At 40.5% G+C, this 12,649-nt stretch overlaps 1 protein-coding gene across 4 annotated transcripts in view; it reads right to left on the reverse strand.

Moving 5' to 3' along the window:
* Nucleotides 1-12,649, reverse strand: part of DOCK4 (dedicator of cytokinesis 4) — a 410,395-nt gene that overhangs the window by 224,985 nt on the left and 172,761 nt on the right. For all 4 annotated transcript variants that reach the window (XM_037888663.2, XM_037888655.2, XM_043549556.1 and 1 more), the window contains exons 7-8: nucleotides 11,263-11,347; nucleotides 7,291-7,442 (exon numbers count right to left, since the gene is read on the reverse strand). In XM_037888663.2, coding sequence (XP_037744591.1) covers nucleotides 7,291-7,442; nucleotides 11,263-11,347 — 237 coding nt within the window. The remainder of the gene's footprint in view (nucleotides 1-7,290; nucleotides 7,443-11,262; nucleotides 11,348-12,649) is intronic.

Consider the following 12,649-nt stretch of genomic DNA (forward strand, 5'->3'; position numbering starts at 1 on the left):
TATTCATGTGGGGCTTGATTCTGTTCCCAAATGAAATCACTGACTAAAGCTCTTTCACCATTATTCTATCTGTCCATTGTTTGGTTTGGCTTGCTTGCTAGGGTACACTTGTGTCAATGAGAATCTCTCAGTCCTGTCATGGAAACAACCCCTCATTCCCGTTCATAATGCAAAGGCTAGATTGTAAATCTGTTCTGCTTCTGACAATACTGTGAGGAAAATTAAACTTCACTATGGCCAGAGGACAAACTCTTTCTTGCACCTTAATATGAAACTCAGTTTATTAAACCATCATTTTTCCAATATTACTAAGTTTGTTTGTTTTTTTATTTTCAAAGCACAGAAATGTTACAGAGATACCATGAATCACTTCAGTATCCCCAAAGGAAAGAAAGAAGATAACATCAAACCCTTCCAGCACTATTCTGAAACTTAAAGGTCCTACCTACTGTGGATTAGAAAATCAGCCGTTGTGAATTTTGCAGAAATGACATGATCATAACAAGATCAAATCATCAACATGTATCAAAGTCTAAGATTATATACCCTATCCATGTATGTCAAAATGCTTTAAAAATGTGCAAATAATTAACACTGTAGCTCGTAAAACACAATTCACTTTGTGGAAAAAATAAGGCAATATCAACCTGAGTTACTTTCTAGTGGGACAATGTATTTTTCCCCTTAGTAAAATGCAACAAAAAGTTCAGTTTCATTATGCCTAAAATTTTATTAATGAACAATGGGGAGGATTCGTTGTCCTGCTCCCTTTGTGACACTCAGGTGACACAAAGAGAGTGGAAACAAACTGCATTGCTCCAACTGGGGATTTCCAGTGTGCATAAAGCTGACATAGCCAGTTCTTCTGTCACTACCTTCTAAAGCCCCAATATACTGGGCATGTCAAGGGAGGAAAGGGAATGTAGAGCTGCAGCATGCTATGCTCCATCTATTCTCAACTGCAAGATAGCCCCTTAAGGGCTGCTGCCAGTTGGCCTAGTTAAGAGCAACCTGGAAGATTGCAGACTAGAGGCTGCTCTAAGCTACTCCAGGTTGCAGCAGGGCAGAGAAGAGAGGAGCAGTAATCAACTCCCTAAGTTCCCACTCATCCTTGCTGTACTCAGCAAATCACTGCCACAGTACAGAATCTAGCCCAATGAATGTCCTTTAATCAAATTTACTCATAAAGTGTGGGTAAATGAAACTTCTGTTATAACATTTTCTACATTTTGTGTGGGGAGAAAATATTTTATAAAAAAATCAAGTGTTCCATAGAAAAAGAGCAAACCCCTTCTGTTAAACATTAAAGGTATTAATTTTCCCTGACTACTTTTTTAAACTGGTATTTCAATTACATACAGTCTGTCAAATCTTGAGGTTATGAGAAAAAACACAAACTTTAAAAAATACAGACCTATTGCAAACCACACGAAAGGGAGCTGGGTGCTGCATGAATGACAAAAGAGTCGGGGAATGAAACTGAACATAAGAACAGCCACACTGGGTCAGACCAAAGGTCCCTCTAGTCCAGTATCCTGTCTTCCTACAATGGCCAATGCCAGGCACTTCAGAGGGAATGAGCAGAACAGGTAATCAGCAAGTGATCCATCCCCGGTTGCCCATTCCCAGCTTCTGGCAAATAGAGGCTAGGGATATCATCTATGCCCATCCTGGCTAATAGCCATTGATGGACCTCTGCTCCATGAATTTACCTTGTTCTTTTTTGAACCCTGTTATAGTCTATATACTGCCATTAGTACACCCATTTGTCTTCTATTTTCCCTCCACATGCACTTCATTCTTAAGAAATTAGCGCAGGTCATGTCTCTGATAACAGATCAGTGTACTTTGTTAATGTACTATTTAGTACTACTAAGTTTACTGAACTTCGGAGTAATAAGTCCCAATCTGCAAAAGACTTACACTTCAACAAGTAATCTCCCTGTAATCATTCATTCAGACTATCCATATGAGTAAAAGGCTTACTTTACATTTGAGTAAAATGATACTTAAAATCTGCTGATGTTTCTAAAAAACAAAGTAATTAAAATGTTTTCTCAACTTTACTATCATTACATATTCACATTTGTATGAATAAACAACTACCAACCAATGCCTCCCTATAATTATTTACTTACAATTTGAATAAAATTGTATTTTTTTCAAAATCCTATTAAATATTTACTCATTACTCTGAAATTGATTAAACGAGCATCAGTTAGTTAACACAAGGTGCACAGGCTGCTACGAACAAGAAAATTATGCCAGCATATAGCTTTGTTTTTGACAGAGAAGGCATCCGTGCTCTGCATGTGTAGTTTTCATTCCATTGTACAGATCACGTGGTTCTAATGCTTTCTGGAGGGGAGTAGTGGCTAAGACACTATCCTTACCCACCTAATATAAAAATGATGGGGATTCTTCCTTCATACAGTCCCACTGAATTATTTATTTACAGCAGAAAGCATCTTCTCTTCCTACCAAATCCACACACACACACACACACCCCCATTATGAACAAATGGAGAGTCCATTTATCGGGAACTAGCTATTATAATACAGTTTAATTCCACTAATGCCTTTAATGTCTTTCAACTCGATAAGCAGCAAAGCCCTGCAAGTACTGCCATTTGCACAGCTATGAGCATAATTTCTCAAACAGCCCAAATAGCTTGGTGTTTTGTCTTAAGGAATATTTACAGAAGTGTTTTCAGCTGTGACAAAAAGCACATCTCTACAGCTGTTACCCACTCCAGTTTCACAGGGCTTTTGCTATTTCCACACAGCTGTCATTTAATTATTTTAAGTTGTGCTACTCATCAAAATAGCAAATCCTGAGTTTTGATATAATTTAAAAAACAAAAATAACTCCACAGCCCTAGCAAAACAGCAACAAATGTATAACGGATGTGTTGCAAACCGATCTGCATGACAGACATTTATGTACACATGGAGCGCCATAGTCTTCAGTTGTCCAGTGGATCTCTCACAGTTTTTAGGTACAAATTCCTTTATCTGACTATTATAGGTAAGGTTTCTGGAAAGTTTATGTTGTACTGCTTTCACTGTCAAATCCTGAGAGTCTTTATTGGCTCACTTAAGCCCTCAAATATGTCCTGACCATTTTAAGTTTGTCAAGTTTCATTCTACGGAAGCTACATTAACAGGCAGAAATGCAAAAACATGCAGAGCACCACAGGTGTGAAAACAAGCCTGCTGCAGTCTATTCTTCACAAGAAAACTGATGATCAAGGTGAGGTCTGTATCATTTCAGCAAGACTTTGCAACTTCTTTGTAAGAATGATTATTTGTTTTGTCTACTGGTATTTTATTTTCAGAGCTCTGTACTTTACTCTCTGTACTTTACTCTCAGTAATCTGAAAGATTACTGCATAATGTGATGTAATGGAAAAATCCACATTTTGGTTGGAACTCAGAAAGTAGCTATACACACAAGTGAGGCTAATGCTGTATCCAGCAAATTGTTGAAGAAATCCACTTTGAATTAGAGTTCTGGATCGTGCATGTTCTCATCCTGCCATTCCTAATCAAAGATCTTTTCTTTCTTGTTTCAAGGAATTAAAATGATAAATCTAGTTCCTTAACTACCTTAGCGGTATCAGCAGGTGTTTGATCAGAATTGATTCCACTGTTTTTTCTCTAACACATCACGACTTGCACAAAGAAGCCTGAATTAGACAGACACCTTAGTTGAAGCATTCTGAAATATCTTGCAGACATGGTTCGGGTCAACAAGCACATCATACCATTCTTCTATGCACATAATGAATGTGTAGGACCTGTGTTCCCTATAAGCTGCGTGGTTGCGCAGCTGCCCAGGGGCGAATCAAGCGCCACACACTTCATTAGCAGAGCTGCGCACATCCGTGTGTTCAGGTGCCCCTCCCTCCGCTGCCTTGCAGCCATGTTGCTCCTGCCCTCTGCCTTGGAGCCCCTGGCCAGCTGCTCCTGGTCCACGCCTGCTTGCTGTACAGAGTGGCGGGGGGGGGGGGGGGTTGCTGATGTCAGGGTGTCCCCCCCACCGATGTATCCCATCTCTGCAGAGCCGGGGGGGGAGGGGGGAGAGACAGGGCTCAGGAGCAGGAGAGCTGCTGCAGTCTGAACGAGCCTGGTGAGTGAGTGCCTTAAAGAAACAACGCACCATCTCTCATAGACTTCCCCAGCAACTAGTGCACACACACTGTCTCACACACATACAGTCTGTGTGTGTGTGTGTGTGTGTCTCTCTCTCTCTCTCTCTCACACACACACACACACACACACACACAAACACAGTCTTTCACACTCACCTCCCAACACATACTTGTATTATTGTTGTTGTTACTTCTTGGTACTTCCTGCAATTCACATATATTCTCTGTAATTTTGTTCTTTCAAAGTGTGTTATTTTAGTGTTTTGATTGGTCTATGCATTTCATAATTTTTATTTCTCTCTTATACTTAAATCTAATTCTTTGAGTAGCGAGTTCTAAAATAACTAACCTGTCCTGGCTGGAGTAATTATCCCTATTGGTAACTTTTTAAAAATATACATTACATCTAGGTTTTTTGTTTCTACTGGTGGCACACATCCGTACATTACCTCGATATCGGTGCACATAACAAAATTCATTTTGCACATGGAAGGAAAAAAATTAGAGGGAACATTGTGTAGGACTGATACTTCATTTACCAGTTTGACAACATCTACAAGGAGTTCATGCTCTACTGGTTTCAATATTTTCAGCATTCGTTAGTAGTGCATCTCAAAAAACGCTTCAGTACATAGGAAACTGCTTTCACAGAGTTTATCCTGCTTTCCCACCACGCTATTTTGGAATCATGGCAACATGCTTTAAAATTTGCCAGTGAGATGATGAGAAAGCACAGAGATTGTAAAGCTACTCTAAATAGCTATAGAGCAACTCCACAATTTCTGAGGAATGGACTGTCAGTAACAACCTGGTTCAGATCATGGCAGGCACATGGGTTACTGATAACTCTAGAAGTTGTGCATGCTCACATAAAAGCATTTCAGTTTCTTGCATTTCAAACTACTACTGCCACACCCTTGCCTTCAGCAGTCCTAAATGTCCAAATTATGTTCCTTCAAGTTCTGAAGCTCTCTCTCAATTAACCCTTCACCTGTTCTGCCATTCACTGGAATGAATTCCAGAAAATATTCCTTGATGCCTCCTACTCACAGGTGGCCACAATTCTCAATATGACAGTGAACTGTTTTAGGTGACTAATGTCAGATGTGCCATCTAGGATTACATAATAGTACCTAGCAGTTTTGATCCTAGTAACAGATGTTTGCGCGATCTCACTAGCAACAAGAATCAATTTATTCTGGGTGGTTTTTCTCCAAAATAGCAGGCAGACATCTCCTTGCCCTTTTTCTACCAAAAATGGTCAGATGTCATTTTGTCAAATTCTGTCATGATTTCCACTTGATCCAAAACATTCCCTCGGACATGAATGAAAAGATTCTCACAGATATCACATAAAGCCATTTGTTTTCACACTACTAACAACTATTATCCTATTAATGATCCCATACCAGTGACTTATTTAATTCTTCATGAGGTCTTGTGCCATCTTACCTAAGATATGTTTACCCTGCAGTCTGGTCTCAAAATTCCTTCACTGCAGAAAGACTTTGCCCACTTCCATCCTACACTCCGTCTGTACCCAGGAGAGCAGGAAGCATTTCATGATTCACATTCCCAAAGTCCTTGACACACTTCCTATCAGACCAGACCCTTGAGACTCTTCCACACTGGGCTCCCCTCCCTATGCTCACATATATTGAGTGTGGACAAAATGCAGCATGGTCCTAACCCCCGATTATCTTCTCTCCTGTCCAGATGAGTGCAGAGGATGGGGGTGAGCACTGTACAACACTTCCATGGCTCTACCCCCATCCCTTGCTCCTCCCCATCTTGCCCGCAACACAACAGTGTTGTCCCACTCCATCCCCTTCTCTTGTGTCCTTCTGAGAAACATACAGCACAAGCTTGCTGTCTTCTGGGGCTCACCACTACCAGCATTGGTGATACTGATGATCCAGATTCAAAAGGTGACTAAAAAAGAAAACACAGGGAATTAAAAAATATGAGCCCCACAGAACCACAGAAGCCAGTTTTGCAAGTGGAAGGGGGAAGACGATATTGTCACAGTGATGACAAAGGAGGATGACAGTAGAAGCTGTATTTTGTACGAACTGGAAAGGGATGGCATGGTTATTAAGGAGTCTACAGAAGGTTACAGTAATCAAAACAGGAGATAAGGGCCTGGACAGAATTTTGGCTGTCTGAACATAAAGCAAATGGATCTTAGAAACATTATGGAGGAAGTGGCAGCAAAATATGGATGCAATCTGACTGCTGGAAGAGAAGGAGCAGCTAAAAATGACCCCCACGTTACAAAGTAAATACTGTATGTGCAAACGTGCACGTGGAGGCACACACCTCCAACCTCTCACACAAAAACAAAATAATATTTGAAAAAAGTGAAGAACTTGGTGGAGAAAAGAAATTAATTTGAAACTAGGATGGTATTACAAAGGTTACTAATGCTCCTCTAATAATCAAGGCCTATACCTGTTTCTGAAAGTATAACTAAGGGCTTGTCTGCACAGTGGGGTGCTGCACACTACAGGGCTGTGATTTCTAAACTGCACTAACATGTTGTGCATTAATTAGTCCTAGAATCAACTAGGGCAGTGGTTCTCAACCTGGGGTCTGGGGCCCCCTGGGGGGCCGCGAACAGGTTTCAGGGGGTCCACTAAGCAGGGCCAGCATTAGACTTGCTGGGACCCAAGGCAGAAAGCCAAAGCCCCACCACATGGGGCTGAAGCCCAGTGCCCTTAGCACTGCCACCCGGGACTGAAGCTAAAGCCTTAGCAATGTAGCTTTGCAGGGGCCCCTGTGGCATGGAGCCCTAGGCAACTGCCCTGCTTGTTACCCCCTAATGCCGGCCCTGGCTTTTATATGCAAAAATCCAATTATTGTGACACAGGTGGGCCATCGAGTTTTTATAGCATGGTGGGGGGGCCTCAGAAAGAAAAAGGTTGAGAACCCCGAACTAGGGAACCTTTAGTTGACATCAGCAGGGTCTATATGGACCAATTAATGTGTAACACATCAGTGCACTTTAGAAATCAGACCCCCGTACTCAGCATTGCTACACTGTGTAGACAAGTCCTAAATGTATCACAACTACCTCCATCATGTAAGATTAATGGAACACACTAATCTAAGTCCTTCTGAAAATTGATGTTATTACCTAATTGGTCGATTCTCTTTACTATCAAACAGTGAGAAGATGACTTCCAGTTCCTCTCCCAGGTTGGAACACATCAGACTCTTCATCTGCACAAAAAGATGGTGGCTGCTTGCTGGCACAGGAGTGTCTTTCTTTCGATGACGATGCTCCATCTACATATTGGCATCAACAACAACCACATGTATCAGCAGGTTCAAATATTTATAAAAAAGCCTAATACATTAAACATAGTACTATTTAAAAATTCTAAATGTGGGGGTAATTACTTAATCCCAAACCCCTCATTTTAGATGTAGCACCTGTTCTGCAATGAGCCAACTGATTTTTGTCCATTTCCCAGATAAGAGGAATAAGGTGCTGGTGTGACTTAATCAGGGTTACACACTAGCTCAGTTGGGACTGTTAGAATCCATTAATCTCTAAATTTCCAGCTCCTTCTTCTAACCACCAGAACCCAAAACCACCGTAAGCAGGTATGTACCCAAGCTTTATTCAAAATCTGGTTTAAAGAATTGCTCCTTAAAATATACTATATAGTTGCTTTGTAGTTATTATTCTAAAACCAAAAAGTTCACTTTGACATAGTATAATCTGTGCCAGACTGCTCTGTAGGTGAGTTGCTTTTTCCCTTAATAACCTCATTTATCAGTTTATAGTTTGACCATTTTAACAGAACCCAGGATTGGAAAAAAAAAATCAAGTAGCACTATTTCTGTCTCTTACATTGTGATAAAAAAAATTTAATTTTAAATGCTGACACTTCCAAAGTACTTAATCCTCAATGTAAGCTAACATCTTTTGCTTTTCTCCTTTTTTTATTTTTAAAATTTATGACTCTTAGCTGATCACTAATTTTAGTAAGATTGCCCACGTTAGCAATAGCTAATTTTATTTCTTTTATTCTTCTTATCTAATTTAGCTAATCTTATGAAGTAGTCAGCGTTTGTCCACTTAATTGTATTTTTCATTTTTCTTCACTTGATTACAGTTTCCTTTCCACATAATTAGAAAAATATTTCACATTAAGTGTCCAAATATGATTCTGTAATACTACATACAGTTTTGAACTTTGAGAAAGACCAACCCAGTGTTTTCAACATGTAACCCAAATACTGAACTGACACCACAATGAAACAGGTGATCTGTAATGTCAAGTCAAATGACAATCAGAATATATAGTAAAAAACAAGAATATTAGCAAATATAAATATGCCAGCTCACATTTATACGGGCCCAATCTTATCATTTGTGCTTTATTCTATGGCCCATGTTAATTATTGAAATACATTTGCGTTAACAAGAGTAAAACTTAGTTTAAAAAAAGTTTTTAAACTCAAGCAGATAAGACTCTGATCTGTATTACTGCAGCAATTTAACATTACCATAGGTCATATCCAAATCCTACTGAAGTCAATTGGAGTCTTTCCATTCACTTCAATGGAGTTTGTATAGATCAGGCCCCTTGAGAAATAATTATGATAATTTCCCATAAAATAAAATTGATCATTCTGTGTCCTGACAGGTTTCAGGGTAGCAGCCATGTTAGTCTGTATCCACAAAAAGAAAACAGTACTTGTGGCACCTTAGAGACTAACAAATTTATTTGAGCATAAGCTTTCGTGAGCTACAGCTCACGCTCATGAAAGCTTATGCTCAAATAAATTTGTTAGTCTCTAAGGTGGCACAAGTACTCCTGTTCTTTCTGTGTCCTGAGAAGTCAAAAGGAGAGTTGTCTCTTACAGCTTTATTGACATCCATGTTATTATATTAGCTGAAGAGACCTCATAACCCAATATGATTAAGAGTGACAATACTCATACAATGGATATATTATTTCAATTCCATTAATCTTGGCATAGCCTAATGCAACTAAGGGCCCAGTTACAGTATTAAAGAAAGCATCTCAGATGATTTTACTCATGAGTAAGCTTTTATGGAACCATTCCAGAATTCCAGAACGGTTTCAGTGATGATATATGACATCCACATAACATGGGGAGCACACGTGCACACACACAGAGTCATTGGAAAGTTTAACTCAAATGAAAGCATCTCTCATAACTACAGACATATCAAAATAGCCCCAAAGAAATTTCTGATATCAAGACAAATTCCATTATGTTATCAATAGAAATATACTGACGCAGACATTAGAATTATTTTTTATTTTGAACGCATTAACTAAGAGTGAAAATTGCCATTGAAATGTCAGCCGAATCAGACAATAAACTCAGAGATAATTAGATACAGTGACCTAGGGACCTCTTAATGCCAACTGTCATTGGACACAGGGGGTGCATCAGGTTTTATCGGGATACTCTGGGAGCGATATCTACGTAACAGTTCACCAAAGGGTGGAATGTGAAATCTCTTCTGAGGGCCAGTAGCCCACTGGTCATCATGATCTCTGTAAAATGTATAAACGGATAATATTTAAGGAGTTATGTATCTATACTAAAAATTATGTTCTTAAGGTCCTGGAATTAAGGCAGTCACCAGGAAGCGACACACCTTGGAAATGTTCCTTTCAATCAGTAGGTATTGGACACCTATCTCCCTGTCTGGATTTTTGTATTATATGCCTCACAATACATACTGCATATGAGGCATATAATACAGGGTGGGCTGAGAGATTGGGAAATCTAAGAGAGGAAATTTACAGGAATAAACAAACAGTGAGGGATGGGGTGTCTGGTTTATGAATAAAAACAAAGGAATGTGTTTTTTCTTGGAGTGCCAGGGGACACACAGAGTCCTTGGCGGACACAAACTGACAGAGTGTTTCTCATGAAAACAGGGTCACCGCCAGCCAGAAATGAGGGGTTTAGGGTGCAGGAGGGCACTCTGGGCTGGAACAGGGGGTTGGGATGTGTGTGGGGGGGTGAGGGCTCTGGCTGGGGGTGCAGGCTCTCGTGTGGGTCCGGGGATGAGGGATTTGGGGTGCAGGAGAGGGCTCTGGGTTGGGACTGAAGGATTTGGAGTGCAGGAGGGGGCTCCAAGTTGGGGCAGGGTGTTGGGGTGTGGGGGAGTGAGAGCTCCAGCTGTGGGTGAAGGCTCTGGGGTAGGGCTGAGGGATTTGGGGTTTAGGAGCGTGATCCAGGTTGGGACCAAGGGGTTCGGAGGATAGGAGGGGGATCAGGGCTGGGGCGGGAGGGTGGGGGTTGTGCAGGCTCTGTGCAGTGCTCACCTTAAGCAGCTCCCAGAACTTACCTCAAGCAGCGCCATGTCCCCGCTCCAGCTCCTGCAGCTCCCATTGGCCACGGTTCCCAGCCAATGGACTGGGAGTCAACACTCGGGGAGGGGGAACGTAGGCAGCATACAGAGCCACCTGGCCACGCCTCCATCAGCAATAGCAAAGACGGGGAGCTGCTTGCAGGGAACCGCCCATGAGTGCCCTCCACGGACCTCAAAATTTTTACAGTGGACACTTGTGTCCGTGTACGGACACATTGCTGACCCCTGCACAAGAGTATCTTATTAATTAAGTCTAGAATGCAGGTTATGATTTTATTTATTATGTAACCATTTGTTTCCAATATTTGTATTTGCTAATACTTGAATCTCTAGTTTTGTTAAATAAACTTACACTTTATTTCACTATAAACATATCTAAGTGCTTTGATATGTTTATAACTGGGCAGTGATCTGAAGTGGAACTGGTAAGCTGGCACATACTGCTTCTTTGGAAGCAGTGAATCTGTAAATACTGCAAGTGTCCAGTAGACCAGGGGCTGGATGCTCCAGGTACAAACTCGAAGGGCTCAAGTGCCGGAGTGTGCCAATTGCTAACCTGTGGAGTGACAGCAGGGCCTGCATAGGCCTAGAGGGAGTCCTTGTGTGGCCCATGTCCAGTGGATTTGGGAAGCTGACCCCAGCACGCACAAACAAGGCTTCCTCATGCTAAGGGTATGTGGTAGCAAGGGCTCTCACAACCCTGGGTGCCCCCGGAAAGCACAGTTGCTATCTACTTACCAGCCTATAGAGTTCTGTAATACTGATCTCGTCAGGATCCACCATAGCATATTCTTTTCTTGGAACCAAGTCTAGCCCCAACTGCCTGTAAAGGAGAATATGGAAATAATGGGGACACATTCCAGAGCACATGAAAAAATTATATTTAGGACTCTCTTGCTTTCCTTATTTGCTTGTGCATATTTTGAACTCATTGTTTCTCCCTATATTAGAATTTTGATGGAAACAGCATGTCTAATACTGTGCTTGTTAATTGGTGTCATGCCTGGATTCCAGTTGGCCACTAATATATTTTAAAAATCATTTTGTGAAGGTATCTAATTAATTATAAGTCCATTGATAATTTCTCCCTCCCTTTTGCTGCGTAACATTTACACTGGGATATGTTCCATCACAGCTTTTAGTATTACATAATATTGTTAATTTATATTCCAGCCTGACTCTTGTGCAGATAGCACACTTTGAGGTGATTTGTAATGTCAAGTCAGATGGAAACCCAAAGAGACAGTAAAAAAAAATATCCAGCAGATGTGAAAGCATTAGCTCCTTTTTATATAGGCCCAACTTTATCAACTGCACTTGAATTTCTGGCCTTAATTAAATAATGAAGCAAACTTGAGTTAACAGAAGTAAAATGTAGCAGAAGCTTATTTTTGTCACTGATGTAAGAAGTTAAGACATTGAATACACACATGGTACAGATGTGCTTAATTAAGGTGATGACATTTTAAACAGTCAGGAGAGCTGCCCTTTAAAATATTAGACAACTCTTGAAAAAGATAATCTCTTATGTAAGCAGGAACAGGTGACATTCAAAGTAAGTCAGGTCTGTGTCCCTCCAATTAGCATAAAATTCTTAGGACACAGTTCTTTAACAATTTTTTTGTTATAGGGCTCCTCAAAGATTCTGATAGCTGAAGATGCACCTACAAATTCAGTAATTTACAGCACAGTTGTTGGAGATTTCTGTGTTTAATCAGGACATGCAGTCATTGTGGATAGTTCTCTGAAAACATCCGCTCAATATGCTGTGGCAGTCAAAAAAGCTAACAATGTTGGGAATCATTAAGAAAGGGATAGATAATAAGACAGAAAATATCATATCGCCTCTATATAAATCCATGGTACACCCACATCTTGAATAATGTATGCAGATGTGGTCACCCCCATCTCAAAAAAGATATATTGGAATTGGAAAAGGTACAGAAGAAGGCAAAAAATGATTAGGGGTAAAGAACGGCTGCCATATGAGGAGAGATGAATAAGACTGAGACTTTTCATCTTGGAAAGAGATGACTAAGGGGGGATATGATAGAGGTCTATAAAATAATGACTGGTGAGGAGAAATGAAATAAGGAAGTGTTATTTACTCCTTCTCATAACAAGA

Source organism: Chelonia mydas, chromosome 1, assembly GCF_015237465.2.
Source record: "Chelonia mydas isolate rCheMyd1 chromosome 1, rCheMyd1.pri.v2, whole genome shotgun sequence".
In the NCBI taxonomy this organism is placed as follows: domain Eukaryota; kingdom Metazoa; phylum Chordata; order Testudines; family Cheloniidae; genus Chelonia; species Chelonia mydas.